Source organism: Rhinatrema bivittatum, chromosome 6 (genome assembly GCF_901001135.1).
Source record: "Rhinatrema bivittatum chromosome 6, aRhiBiv1.1, whole genome shotgun sequence".
NCBI classification, from domain to species: domain Eukaryota; kingdom Metazoa; phylum Chordata; class Amphibia; order Gymnophiona; family Rhinatrematidae; genus Rhinatrema; species Rhinatrema bivittatum.
Genome location: NC_042620.1, coordinates 89,312,150 through 89,327,898, shown reverse-complemented (window position 1 = coordinate 89,327,898; position 15,749 = coordinate 89,312,150). Strand labels below are relative to the sequence as shown.

General features: G+C 47.6%; 1 protein-coding gene across 1 annotated transcript in view; it reads left to right on the top strand.

The window, feature by feature from the left end:
• The window catches only part of LY75 (lymphocyte antigen 75), a 397,255-nt gene that overhangs the window by 287,333 nt on the left and 94,173 nt on the right, over nt 1-15,749 (top strand). The window contains exons 21-22 of the mRNA XM_029605582.1: nt 17-159; nt 7,396-7,501. Of these exons, the coding sequence (XP_029461442.1) occupies nt 17-159; nt 7,396-7,501 (249 nt within the window). The remainder of the gene's footprint in view (nt 1-16; nt 160-7,395; nt 7,502-15,749) is intronic.

The following is a 15,749-nucleotide window of genomic DNA, read 5'->3' as shown; positions in this document are numbered from 1 at the left end:
TTCATGTTTGCTACAGGTTTCTCTAGCCCGGCAGACTGCAATCTGAAGCTACCTTTCATTTGTGAGAAACATAATGTTTCATTAGTGGAAAAGCATACTGGAGAACCACAGCCGACTAAAGGAGGGTGCCCCACAGACTGGGTTCCATTTGGCGACAAGGTACTGTGAGTAACATACACTTTCTGGGTGTTTCCAGTAAAAAGGCAATTGGTTTTAAAATATGTCTGTTCATAAGATGGCATTGTGTAAACTGAAACCCTTCTGTACTGTTTAGATTCAAGCAATTCATAAGAATTGGGGAAAAAAAAGGTTAACATTTCCATCAGCTGAATGATGCAGTGTGATTGAAATAGCCTAGCTCTAAACAGGAGCTTCTTAAAAAAAAAAAAAAAAAAAGTTAGCTCTGTTTTATTAACAATTGAAAACAAGAAAAGATATAACACAGAGCATAATTATTCCTTTTACATGTCATTACCCACAACAGTCAAGAAACAGTATTTTATACAGTTATGTTATACATTATTTCCCCAGCAGTCCTAAAACAGCAGTCCTAAAACAGATCCCTTATGCATACTTGGGTTCCAATGTACTCCTACAAGGATATGCTTATTTTAATTAGCGATATTTATTTGTATGACTGTTTACACAGCAATTTACCAAGTATACTTAAATGAGTTATTGCAATAAATTCTTAACGCAAGTAATTACAGGTGCACTGCGTATAGAAGCTCCTTTCTCTGCAGATCATAATGTAAGGGGGATGAATGGGAGACGAGGTGAGGGTGGGTTCATTCGTGGGAATTTTATTGACAGATTTTTTTTCCATTTACCATCCTTCATAAAATATAGATTTCTGGAATTACCTGCAAAGAATAGAAAATGAAATATAAAATTAATTTGTAATAACATAGGGAAGCAAGACCATTAGTTCACTCCCGGCAGCCCCCTCTCCCCCCCAAATAAGACACCAACACAATTTATGGTGTTAAACACAAGGCCGCAGTTTATTATAAAACTTAACCCGAGCCCAGCAACTTATACATAATCATTAACTGTTTTACCCCACCCCACCACCATCATGCCCATCTTCACTTATCACCGTGTCCCAGTGGTAAGGCTCACTCGACGCTCCCCCAATTCTTACCCCGCCACGGCTCCAGCAAGGGTAAGCGTGCCGCCTGAGCATCGGGGCCCCCCCCCCCCCCGCCTTGCTCTTAGGCCTTCCTGTGTAGCAGCCCCAAGCTACACGAGCATTTCCCGCGCCCCCCCCCCCAAAGTCCTTCGCAAACCAAACACAACAGATTTCAACTTCGGGCTCGGGTTTTCCGCCACAAACAAAAGTAACCCCTGTTACCTTTGTTCCCCCACTGCGGCCCTCTATTCACTCAGCTGTTGCAGGAATCCTTCCTCCAAGGTATTGTTAAACAAATCCAAACCTATCTCAGAAAGGTGTACCCCCATCCCCTAAAAAGAAACCCCCGAGCACCTCCCACGACCAACTATGCCGCACCCAAAAACCCCCTTGCTGAACCAGCCATTTGCCAATCTGGCAATTCATTTTTTTAATCCCTTTCCGCCATAAAGGTTCCGAACAGTTTTTGATTCGAACTATAATATCAGACCAACCAACCCTCATGCCTGGCATCTCATTCATTATAGTCGTCAAGTCCTTCCTTATAATTGCCACTAATTTGCAGCAAGACATTTTTCCAATATCGTTCCCCCCTAAATGAACTATCATCATCTGCGGAACTCCGCAAATTTGCACTCGCCTTTGGAGGAAAGATCGCAATTCCCCCCCACCGCATACCCCCCTTTCCAAACCACCGCACTGTCCAAGTACAACTATCCAAATTTAATTGCTCTCCATAAGGCCTCTTCACAGCCCTTCGCTGCGTTCGATGCACGAATGAATGGCCCATGACCCAGGCACATTCGCGTTTGGATATCACCCCCTTCATATCTGCAAAAACAAAGGACTGCATTAGCCTGTATCGTAGAAACCCCTCCGAGCCCCACTTCCCCTTATTTCTGCACGTACGCCCTGAACACATCTGATCTCCATCTACCCATGGCTTGGATCCGCGACCCAGACCAACCCAACTCCGCCGCCTTGGTTGCCGTACCGATACGGAAGGAATGCGGCGTGTAAACACTCGCATCCCACCCCAAACCCTCGACGACACACTGCAATACGCGAGCGAATTGAAATATCGTTAACAGTAAACCGTCTTCATGAATCAAGAATGGTCCCCCTACTCGCAGCCGCACCTGTATGAAAGCTTTCGTGCACCGGACCAGGCACACTATCATGTCCCGCGCCGGTACCAACGAAATCCAGCATCCTTTGCCTCTCTGGTCCATCTTAGATTTTCTTATCTGACGTTCATATACCCACATATCCTGTGCTCGCAACCCTTCTCCACTGAAGTTGGCCTTTGATCGCACAACCAATTCCCCGAATTTCATGGCCGCGAAAAAGGGTAAGGAAAATGCTACTCTAAATAACACTAACTCATACAGAGACCTACACACTACTGCTAATTGTTTTGCCATAGACAACAGGTCAACGTACCTTATAGATCTCCGCTTATCCCCCTGCTCCGTCCGAGCTCTACCCCAGCCCCACAAAACCAGCTGTATCATGAAACCCTGTGCCGGGTTTCCGTGTCCCCCCAGCTTTTGAAAGAATGCGAAACCTGATAACTGGCACCACACAGACGACATGGAATACCCCTCCCCTTTTGCCCACAAAATATACTGCACGATTTCCCCTTCTCGAACTTCCCCCCCTCTCCACCCCAGAACCCTCAAGAAATGAGACACCAGGGCTCTGCCCGTCGTATAGGATCTCCATGTAGCTGGCGCAAGGGATCGTCGAATCAATTGCCATGGCTCAGTCATCCAAGATTCCACAGATGTGCCGGGATTCTCTCTCCCTTCGGACTCGCCTGTGGCGCTTCGGCCTGAAATACGTCTCACTTGAAACGAGAAAGAGAGCATCCGCAATCACATTTCTGCAACCCGGGACATGTCTCACCGTGATCATTACGTTCCACCACAGGCATAAGAATACCAATTCCCTCAGCAATCCGGACACCCTAGTGCACCTGGCTGATTTCCGGTTAACCACCTGCACAACCCCTAAATTATCACACCACCAGACTACTTTCTTGTTCTGCAACTCCTGGCCCCATATTGTTAACGCTATGATCATCGGGAACAGTTCCAAAAACGTAATGTTACTCGTGATACCTTCCGCCTGCCAAGACTCCGGTCATCGCTCCGCGCACCACTGCCCCTGCCAGTACATGCCAAAGCCCATTGCCCCCACCGCATCCGAGTATAATTCCAATTCCATGCTCGCTGTCTCCTTCTCCTGCATCAGGCGCACTCTGTTAAACGAATCCAAGAAACCCTCCATATTCCCAGTTCGTCCTTGACGTCTTTTGTGACCCGAATAAAATGATGCCCTGCCTTTACCCCAACCGTCCTAGCAGACAACCGTCGTATAAAAGCTCTCCCAATGGGAATGACTCGGCACGCAAAATTGAGAGAACCTATCAAGGATTGAATCTGCTTTTAAGCGTCACCTTGACAGATCCACGCACCAACTTCACCAACTCCTTCAATTGGACAACCTTCTCCCACGGCAGCCGCATTACCATCTCGTCAGAATCTAATTCTATACCCAAAAATGTAATTCTGGTCACCGGCCCTTCCGTCTTATCCTGCGCAATGGGCACACCTAAGGACCTCGTCACCTCTAAAAAAAAAACGGTTAACTGGTTTTGACAAGCATTTGTCCTACTTGGACCCACGAACAAAAAATCATCTAAATAATGTAACATCTCCTGTTGCCCTGTATGCTGCATCGTAGCCCATTGAATGAATGTGCTAAGTGCTTCAAAGAACGCACAAGAGACTGCGCAACCCATCGGAAGACATCGGTCAACATAGTAACCTCCTTCGAAGTGAAAACCCAACAACAGAAAACTCTCGGGGTGAATCGGTATCAACCTAAAAGCAGATTCAATGTCCGCCTTGACTAACAAAGCTCCCCTCCCTGCTTCACGGACTAATGCTATGGCCTCATCAAAGGAAGCATACTTCATCATACATGCTCGGCGCGGGATAAAATCATTCACTGAAGCTCCTTCCGGGTACAATAAATTCAAAATCAGTCTGAACTTCCCCGGCGCCTTCTTTAGAATGACTGCCAAAGGTGATAAGTGCATCCTATGGAACGGCCTCGCTGCAAAAGGCCCTACCATCTTTCCTAACTGGATCTCCGTACGTAACTTCTGTCTGGCAATATCCGCCATGCCATAAGCGGACCTCAAATTCCTCAACCTGCCCCCCTCCACAGGACCCTCGTATGGGATCCTAAAACCCACGCTAAACCCTGAACGCAACAAGCACGCTGCTGATAATTGCGGATAACCCCTCAGTCTCTCCCTTAACACGGAGAGCACTATGGGAGACTCCGCCTTATTAAACAAAACTTCACGGTTTACCACCCTTAGCAATGGTGGTATTTTGTCCTTGTCCGCATTTTGTGGCTGGGCGTGCCTAAATTTACACTGCGGGAACAAGCATGAGAGCTTGTTAAATCTCCAACATATATCTGCCCCTCCCCCCGGCACCTTTCCGCCAGCCTCCTGTTCCACAAAAGGAACTACTCTGGGTACCTGCCGCCCCCTGACCAACGAAACTGCTGGTCATATTGATCCCAGCTGATCCTCCTTTCCCAGCGCTAGCCCCTTTCACTGTCATCTGTGTAAGCCACAGATGAATATTTTGCATCCCCCAGGACATAAACTTGTTGGCTGCCATTTTATCCCGAAATTTCTCATCATAGTTGAGCCAAGCCCAACCTTCGTAATCTTTCAATGCCCCCAAAATGCTGTCCGCGTAGGACAACAGTGCCCCGTATTGTGTAGGGTCGAAATGGCTAACCACGCTCGCCAATCTAAGGAAGCCCCTTACCCAGTTAATTATATTCTTAGAAATTTTTACGCCCCCTTCATCCCGTTTCCCCTTCTTTTTTTATTTCTTTTTGTGTTTCCTATCCCCTCGCATGCCTTCTAATAACCGAAATATATTTACAAACTTCCTCTTCCGTATTCGCTTAGCTATACGCTTAGGAATTTCCTCCCAAAGCTCCGATAAAGAAGCCAAGGCTGGGTGACCCATATCCTGCTTTGGGCCCTCCACTAACACTGTGTGTGAACCCCTCACTGCGTCGCTTGAACTAGACGATGTAGATGACGAACTGGACGAACTACTATTCCTATCCCTCTTTTTCTTCCTATCGTAACCTGCACCGGCCTGCTGTTCTCCCTCAGATGCCATACCTGAGCCCTTGCCAGCTGCACCGTATTCTGGAACCTCAACTGGGCCGCTCCTCACGAAGTCCACTGGGCTTTCTCTTGCAGACTCCCTCCCGGTCCTCATTTCTGCAACCTCTCCTGAAATTTCCTGTCCCTCCACGCCTCTTGCCTCGACGTCCCAGGGACTGCCACTTCCTCGGAAGCTGAAAAACAACCCCACACACCGCTCCCACCCATCCTTGCCTCCCTTCCAGCGCCCATAGCGCCCCCCGCTTCTGCACCCAGCACCAAAGGTGAGGCACCCCTTCTAACCCCAGACTGCTCATGCCTCTCCCGGTCATCTCCTGCAAACAGCTCTCGCCCACCCACCCCTTCCGCCTGGGGGTACCAACCACCTATATCCTGCGGGCTTCTGGAGCCCTCCATTCCCATTGCCTGGGAATTGTCCCTAAGCTTGGCGTCAACATACTTATGGATCAACTCCGCTATCATGGCAGCATCCAAGCTCCCTGCACTGCTCCCTCCGCCAGCCGCAGCGCTGCCCAAGCCAGAAGCACCAATCCGGGCCAAATTCACTTGTGCACCCATTTCTGACGCTTTTGGCCTGCCCTTGTCTTTCAACTTGCCTTTCCCTCCCTCTCTACCTCCTTTAATAAAGCCCAAATGGCCCATCAAGGATGCAGGGTGCCTCTGGGCTGTCCCCGCCTACACCTGCTGATCTCCTCTCCCTGAACCGCGGCTCCTCCCCCTGCCAGGCGTGGCCTTCCTAGATCTACCCGCATGCATGCGCTCGTGAGGCAGCCCGGGCTTAGGCCTGCCACGGGAGCCCCGTCCCGTGTCCCCTGTCGGGGGCAGGCGCTGAAGAGCACAAAGGAGGCCTGAGGAGGCCACCGGGGCGGGGGCCAGATCGCGCACCGCCGGGGGGAGGCCTGGCGAAACGATGTCTTCACAATACAGCTCCCTGCAGGGGGCGTGCAGGTATAGTGCGTCGTCCGGCTCGTCGGGCCGCTGCCGCAGGGGGGGGGGTGACTTCAAACGGCGGGACCGGGCAGGGGACGGCAAGTTCAGGCTCGGGGCCGCTCTCCCCCGAGTCTACCTGGGGGGGTGATGGGCCGTGTCACATAGGCCTGGAAGGCCTCAATCCAGCCAACGGAGGCGGGCTGTACATCCGGGGGGGGCCTCGAACCCAAACTCACCTGCCCGATCCTCGTGGGGGCTGGAACCGGAGGGTTCTTCCCGGCCACCGATGCCTTCTTGCTGGCCGCAGACGCCCCGAGGGGCGGCGCCGCGGACTTGGCCCTCGCTCTACACATATTATACAGGGTATAATTTATGCCTAACATACCCGTTTTATTGCTCCTCCTTTCACGTTATATATAGTTTGTTTTGCTTCCTTTTTGCTATTGTTCTATGTAAGGGCCTTGCCCAATAGTTCTTAGTTGTATGTACACCGATACGATGTGCAAATGGTTATCGGTATAGAAGAAATTTGAAATAAATAAATAAAATAAATAGGCGAACCGCCCGACCGCCAAAGAAAAAACTTTTTTTTTAAAGCCTGACTAACGCGCCAGTCAGAAACCAGCACCAGAGCAAAAACAGCAAGCATATCCTCTGCTTCGCTGCTGGTTTCAGACTGCCGTTACTCACGCCACTCTCCCTGCCAAAAGCACCCAGTGGCCAATAGCAAGGCAGCAATTCAAAATTGTTGCCATTGCTATCAGCCCTCGTCCCCTCCCCCACCCACTGTTCCCATCGCTCCCTGCAGCTTGTACCCATGTTATAATCAGCAGCGTGAAACCAGTTCACGCTGCTTTATCGAAACAAATTATTGTATTGCATTCTATAAAATTGTAATGTTGCTGTACATCCTCTTTATGAATGTTATTTGTGCAGTATTAATAATTTATTTGTAGTATGATACAACTGGTGCTTTAAAAAGCCTTTATAGTGCAGATTAGACTGTAATTTGTTTGGATGTGAGTGTAATAGATCCTGACCTCTGGAAGTTCCTTACAGCCCTATTATTTTTGTACTGATGAGTTTAAACTTTGTTTTTCAGTGTTTTATAAGAATAAAACCAAAATATTTAACATTTGCTAAAGCAAATGAAAACTGTGAAACATTTGGAGGGACCCTTCCATCCATTTCAAGCCAAATTGAACAAGGTAAAGTTAAACCTTATATCGGCAGAGGTTTTGTATCATTTGTGTGTAAAAGAGTTGCAGATAGTTTGTATTAAAAGAACATAACCCTGATTTTCAACTTAGTTAACAAAATGCAGTTTGCATTATCCCTTAAAATAACGTGTCCCCTTTATTACTAGTAAAACATTTCCATTTCCCTCCCAAAGTGATTTTCGCAGCATTTACCCCTATAATTTAACAGTACCATGTGCTAATCACAATATAAGAAATGCCATGCTGGTCGGACCAAAGATCCATCAAGCCCAGCAACCTGTCGCCAACAGTGGCCCATCGGGTCACAAGAACTTTGTAGAATCCCAAAGAATAGGTCCAGTCCTTCTTACTCATAACCAGGATAAACAGTGGCTTCTCCCAGTCTGTGGCTAATAGTTCTTAATAGACTTTTATTCCAGGAACTTGTCCAAACCCTTTTTAAACCTAGCTACACTGACCGCTTTCACCACATCACCTGGCAACAAATTAGTTTAAGTGAAAAAAATACTTTTTCTGATTTTGTTTAAAAAGTGCTACCCATTAAGCTTCATGGAGTGTCCCCTAGTCCTAATATTAATGGAAAAAGTAACTAACTATTCCCTATTTACTCATTCCACACCACTCATGATTTTATAGACCTCTATCACACCACCTGTCTTTCCTCCCTTTTATCATTTTGGTCGTCCTTCTCTGCACCTTTTCAAGTTCTGCTATATCTTTCTTGAGATGGGGTGACTCGAACTGCACACACTGTTCAAGGTAAGGTCTCACCATGGATCAATACAGAGGCACTATGACATGTTCCATTTTATTTTCCATTTCTTTCATTATATTACCTAACATTCTATTTGCTATTTTGATTGCCACTGCACACTGAGACAAGGATTTCAAAGTATTGTCCATTGTGACTCCAAGATCCTTTTCCTGGGTGGTGAAACATAATACAGAACTCAGCATCATGTAGTTTGGATTATTCTTCCTTTTTTGCATTAGTTTGTGCTTGTCCTCTTTAAATTTCATCTGCTATTTAGACACCCGGTCAATCTTGCAAAGCCCTTCTCACAATCAGCTTGTGATTTAACTACTTTGAACAATTTTGTGTCCTCTGAACATTTGATAATCTCACTCATCACTCCCTTTTCCAGATCATTTATAAATACTTTTAAAATCACCATTCCCTGTACGTACCCGGATCAGTCCAGACTCCTGGGTTTTGCACCCCCTCTAGCAGATAGAGACAGAGAAGTTTTGACGGACTCTGACGTATATAGCAGGGCGCCACCTACAGTCCATCAGTATTTCTCTGTCTCCAGCAGATGGTGCAGGTGCAAAACCTACAGTCAGTGATAGCTTAGTCAGATAGCTTTAAAAAAAAAAATAATAATAATAAAGGAAAGGGTAAGGAGTTCTTTAATAAAATATTTCTTCAGAGGACAGAAAGGAGACAGGCTTCAACCTCCCAGGGGTTGCCAGGTCCTAAGGGGGCCATCCCCCTTGGTTTTAGAGGCAGCTGCGGCGGTAGGTCAAGGGCCCTACTACCAGCCTAGTGCAGCTCTGGGGGTGATACCGGGGAGCCTGGCTCACTTTCCCCAGTTGGACCAGGACCCGGAGGCTATAGGGCAAGTGTAAAAAAAAATACTTTTTTTTTTTTGTAAATTTAATTTTTGCTTTCCCTGAGCTCTCCCTTCCTTTGCAGTCGAGTCGGGTCCTTCCGTGGGATTTTTCACCGCAGTTTTCGTCTATTTTTAGCAGTGAGAATCTTGATTTTTCTGAGGTAAAATTATGCCGCGAAGGATAGCATACCAGGCTTGTGTTGCCGCGCGTGCGCGCCTATCGAAGGACAGCCTTTGTGCTAACTGTGTGTCTGGGGGAGAGGGAGCCTCCACAACCCCTAGGAGGGTCATTTTGTGGGTCCAGTCGAGCTTTTGGGGACTTGCAGTCTCCTTCTGTCGGCCCGTTTCCGCTGAGCGCGGGAACAGGCACCATTTTTAATTCGCTCGAGTTAGTGAGCTTGGCGGCCCTGTCAGCAGCGGGGGAGGGGAATCTCCCGCCGCCTTTATCCCCTCAAACAATGGTCCCTGAGGGGGACAAATCAGGAGGGCTGGGTTCAAAAGTCAGCGCAGCTGTCCCTGAGGGGGATACAGATGCTTCTTCCTCTGACTCTTTTTCATCAGATTTTGTACTGCTCCTCCACAGGACTTTTAAGTCACGGAAAGCAGGGAAAAAGAGGGTGCTGGATAAACCTTTGCTATCGGATCCTCCAGCCAGGCCTAAGAATTGGGCTAAGCCTGCGGACGCTTTGAACCCTCTTAAGTCAAGGTGGCCTTTGAGGTTAGTGACACCTCAGCCTGATTCAACTACTTCTGCGGATTCTGACAGCCAGGATGAGGTGGATGAACCCTTGCAGCCTCTACAGGGGGCTGATGGGGACGCAGACCAGCCACAGGGAGTTCCCCGGGGTCCCATGTAGTGAAAGGGGTGACCCGAAGGTAGTCCGACTCTTTAGGAAGGAAGAGTTGGGACCTCTCATTCTCGCTATTTTAGGGGAGTTGGGTATTGAGGCTCCCCATGAAGAATCTCGGCTGGGATCTTCGGACCCAATATTGTTGGAGCTGCGTGGACCAACCACCGCTTTTCCTTTTCATTTTTCGGCCATGGATTTGCTTTTCTGGGAATGGGATACCCCCCGGACTTGGGCCTGAAAGTCGCAAAAGCTATGGACAAGCTATACCCTTTACCAGAGGAGGCTTTGGAGCTGCTTCATGTTCCCATTGATTTAAAGCGGGTCAACAGGTGTCTTCGGATCCCGCGCTTCCGCTTGGAGACGTTGAGATCCGTCATTGCATCAGTCCGTCAAGGGGAGTTTCTTGCGTCCCTGGATCTGACGGAGGCGTATCTCCACATTGGGATCCAGTCCGATTACCAGAAGTTCCTGTGGTTTTTCAATCCTGGGACGTCATTACCAGTTTCAAGCCCTGCCTTTTGGCCTAGCTACCGCACCCAGGACATTCACCAAGATAATGGTGGTGGTGGCAGCGCAGCTTCTTCGGGAAGGATTGTTGGTTCATCTGTATTTGGACTATTGGCTGATTCGAGCGAAGTCTGAGGTCCTTTGCCAAGAAGCGATCCACTGGGTGCTTCAGTTGTCAATCTGGCCAAGAGTCATCTAATTCCCTCCCAGTCATTAGAATTCCTGGGAGCCCTGTTCGATACACAACAAGGCAGAGTTTTCCTTATGTCGGAACGCGTTCTCAAATTACAAGGTCAGGTGTGACTCTTATTGTCCAAGCATCCTCTGAAAGTCTGGGATTACTTACAGGTCCTGGATTCGATGACGTCGACATTGGAACTGGTTCCCTGGGCTTTCGCTCACATGCAACCTTTGCAATCAACGTTGCTTTCCCGATGGAACCCAGTGTTCGAACAGTTTCAGCTTCCCCTTCCACTGATGGAGGCTGCACGATCCAGTCTGGATTGGTGGTTGCTTTCGGACAACTTGGCCCGTGGAGTCCCCTTGGTGGTTCCGGAATGGACGGTGGTGACTACGGATGCCAGCCTATCCGGTTGGGGGGCAGTGTGTCTGAGAAAGTTAGTACAAGGACAATGGTCCCACGAGGAATCTCAATGGTCCATCAATTGGCTGGAGACCAGGGCTGTACAACTGGCCTTGCAGATGTTTCTTCCGCTCCTTAAGGGGAAGTCGGTCTGGGTACTGTCCGACAACGCGACCACGGTGGCTTACATCAATCGCCAAGGAGAAACCAAGAGCCAGTCTGTTGCGTTGGAAGCTCGCCAGTTGATCAGTTGGGAGAAGCAGCACTTGGTCAGCATAGCAGCATCTCACATTGCCGGGGTCGACAACGTTCACGCAGATTTTCTCAGTCGACATCGTCTCAACCCAAGAGAGTGGGAACTAGCCGACAAAGCCTTTCAACTCATTTGCAGCCGGTGGGGCACGCCTTGCATGGATCTGAAAGCGACATTCAAGAATTCCAAAGCTCCACACTTCTTTGCTTGTCGCGGAGACATGGGAGCAGAGGGAGTAGATGCTCTGGTGCTTCCCTGGCCAACGAATGTTCTGCTCTATGTGTTCCCACCTTTGCCCCTATTCGGCAAAGTGCTCAGATGGATAGAATTACATCTGGCAGATGTGATTCTGGTGGCCCCCGAGTGGCCGCATCGTCCATGGCTTGCAGATCTAGTCAATCTGTTGGTGGAGGGTCCTCTGCAGTTCCCGGATCTTCCGAACCTGTTTCATCAATGTTGTGTCCATCGCTGTCCGACGTCTCTGCTCCGCCCACCTTACCTCGTTGGCGACTCCCTTCGGGGTTGATGGAAGGCTAGCTGCTGCGGCGTCTCCAGGTCGTCTTCCTCCGGTGTCCCTGGACCGGCTCGATGCTGCAAGCCGCCATGTTGACCAGATGCCTAAGGGCGTGGCTGCGCGGCCCGACTGATGTACCAATTTTGGCGCGAACCTCAGGGGTGTCCCCCTGAGATGACGTCATCAGCTCCAGATATTTAAGGTCTCAGTTTTCGCTAACAAGACAAGTTAGCAAGGTATGGGGTTCGCTTCCTCCTGGTCGCTGCGGATGGGATTCGCTCTCTGCAGACCTAGCTACTCTGCCTCCTCGGACTTCACTAGAGGTACCCGCTCCTTGGGGGCCTCGCTCTCTCTTTTTCTTTTCAGGTCGCAGTCCGGAACCGGTACTCGCTCCTCAAGGGCCCACATCCTGGACACGCTTCTGAATACCACTTCTGCTAAGAAGTCATCGCTGCTTACAACATTAGTGAGTTTCCAGCTATCTCTCAGAGCTTTCCCTGGAACCAGGTACTCGTTCCTCGAGGGCCTAATGCATACCAACTCCTGAGCTGCCTCAAGAGACTTTTGTGTGAGTGTTACCATCAAGGATTTGTTCCTGAACTCTGCATGTCTTGCCTACTCACTTTCTTAGTTTCTCTACAGCTCAGCCACCTTGGGATCACTGTTCCAGTACCTGAGGGACTACAGCCCAGCTGGGCGCTTCAAGCTCACTACTGCCACCTCTGGTGGTTTAACATATTGTCTAATAAAAGAATTAGTGTGTGTCTGTCTCCTACTCTAAGCCTGACCAGTAGTCCCTCTCGGGATTCCCCCGAGGGCATGGTCACCTGCCACTGGTCCAAGGATCCACCCACAACTATTCTAAATAATACAGATTGCTATATCCAGCAACTCCGTTAATAACAGATTGCTAATTCCCAGCTTTATCAACAGAGCTTTAGTAACAATCAAGGGCCTGTTTGTTTCGACCAGGTCGATCGCTTTTGTCTAGCAGCATGGCTTTTAAGAGGCAGCGTCTGAAGGGCAAAGGCTATTCCAACGCTGTGGTGACTACACTTGTGAGGTCCCGTAAAACTTCCACTTCCCTGTCTTATGCTCGGGTATGGAAAATTTTTGAGTCTTGATGCTTAGACTGGGACATTGTTCCTACACGGGCGTCCGCACCGGATATATTGTGTTTTCTTCAAGCTGGTTTAGCTAAGGGCTAATCGTGTAGTTCCTTGAGGGTGCAGGTGTCAACTCTTGGTTGTTTACATGGTACCATTCAGGATCTGGCGTTGGCGGCACATCCAGATGTTTCTCTCTTCCTTCGGGGAGCAAAACATTTACATCCACCAGTGAGACATTCTTGTCCATCCTGGAACTTAAATTTAGTCCTCATGGCTTTGTGTGCTGCGCCATTTGAACCTTTGAAATACGCAACTTTGAAATACCTCACATTGAAAGTGGTGTTTCTTGTGGCAATTTCCTCGGCTCGTAGATTGTCCGAGCTTCAGGCTTTATCCTGCAGGGAGCCCTTCTTAAGGATTTCTGATTCTGGTGTATCCTTGTGGACGGTTCCTTCGTTTCTGCCAAAAGTCATTTCCTCTTTTCATATCAATCAATCAATAGAGCTTCCGTCCTTTTCAGATCTGGACCGGTTGGATCCTTTTGCTAAGAACCTAAAGAAGTTGGATGTTCGCAGGGCCTTGACGCATTATATAGAAGTCACTAATACTTTTCGTGTCTCGGATCATCTCTTTGTACTTTGGAGTGGCCCCAAATGGGGTAATATGGCGTCTAAGGCGACGATCGCCAGATGGCTGAAGTAGGCTATAAATTCTGCATATTTACTATGTGGCAAGCCCTTACCAGTGTGTCTTAGGGCACATTCTACATGTTCTCAAGCGGCGTCATGGGCAGAATGTCAGCAGATTTCGCGCAGGAGATTTGCAGAGCGGCTACATTGAAATCTTTACATACTTTTACTAGACATTACCATCTGGATGTCCAGGCTCCAAGTGCCACAGGATTTGGAGAAGGTGTGCTGAGAAAATAAGAACATGCCATACTGGGTCAGACCAAGGGTCCATCAAGCCCAGCATCCTGTCTCCAACAGAGGCCAAACCAGACCACAATTGTTTGGTCATCTTCCTACCTTTTCGAATGCATGGAATACATCTTGTCTAGGCTTCCGAGATGGTGTTTTAAACAGCATCACGCCTCATGCAGACTTTAACCACTTCTTTATTTTTTTTCCTAACAAATGTCAATATTGTCTCATAGTCTCCTTGCTTAAAGTTACATACTACCTCAGAAATTTTCCTTAATGGCCTCCCTTCAGTGATAATCACTGTTACAAGCAGTCCCATCACCATTACCTTTTGCACCAGATCCTGCATTATATTGAGGATTAGATCAAGAGTATTTTCCCCCCTCATCAGTTCCAGAACCAGTTGCTTCATGAAGCAGTCATGCACAGCATCTAGATGCTTTACTTCTCTAGCATATCCTGATTAGATAATTATCCAATTAATATTAGGATAATTGAAATCTAATTTGTTAGCTTTCCTAATTTCTGTTAGCATTTTATCCTGCCTAGCAAAATAGTTGGAGAACCAAATCACCCATGTAATCACACTCTCAGCTAAAGATTTGGTAGATAGTTCAAGTCCACAGCCTTTATAGGCTGTGCAAAATGAATAATCACGAGATTTGGTCCCTCCCAATGCAGTTGACAAAATATGGTCTTAGTTGGGAGACCGTGAACACCACTATTTGAAAAGTTGTTTCATAAAGCCAATAAAGTATTCATTTTGCACAGCTTAGAAAGACTGTGGACTTGAAATATCTACCAAAATCATTATCTATGAGCATTTTATCCTGGCTAGGCGGATGGTAGTATATCCTCACAGCTTTGCTTTTCCCCTATCACACAGAGAATTTCAATCCCTAGAGACTCTGTATTGAATTTGTTTCCTGTAGGACTTTTATCCTGTTTGACTCTATGCCACAACATATAGTGCCACTCCTCCACCAATTTGACTTACCCTTTTATTTTGATATAATTTGTATCCTGATATCGGTGTCCCATTGATTATCATCCTTCCTCCAGGATTCTGAGATGCTTTTTATATCTGCAGCTTCATTCAGTGCCATACATTCTGCTTCTTCAATCTTATTTTTTAGACTTCTGGCATTCGCATACAGACAATTCAAAGTATGATTTTTAATTGTATTCACAGCTTGCCTAGAGTGTAGTTTAGAATCCTCTCTCTCACTCTGCTTTTTATTTAAATGTACCTGGGCAACGTCTGTCTTTATCACAACTTCTCTATTGGGATATTCTAATTTCCCCATTAAGCCAGTATTCTTTGAAGATACCTCACACCAAATCATGCACTCCTGAGCGACTGTCAGCTTTCCCCCATGATTTAGTTTAAAAAGTGCTTTTACTCTTTTTTTTTTTTTTTTGTCAGTGCCAGCAGCCTGGGTTCCACCCTGCTTGAGGTGGAGCCCATCCTTTCAGAATAGGCTCTCCCTTCCCCAAAATGTTGCCCAGTTTCTAACAAATCTAAAGCGCTCTTCCCTATGCCATTGCCTCATCCATGCATTGAGACTCCTGGGTCCTGCGCATGGAACAGGGCACATTTCTGAGAATGCTACTGTGGAGGTTCTAGATTTCAACCTTCTACCTAAAATCCTAAATTTCGATTCCAGATTCTCCATCCCACACCTTCCTATGTCATTGGTATCCACATGAACCAAGACAACTGGCTTCTTCCCAGCATGGTCTAAAATCTTATCTAGGTGATACATGAGGTCTGCTACCTTTGCTGCAAGTAGGCAAGTTATCAAGTATTAGACATGGGTTTAAGACTGTATCCTGCTCTTCAGGCTGACCAGGCCTGACACCAGAATGGAGATACGTAGTGC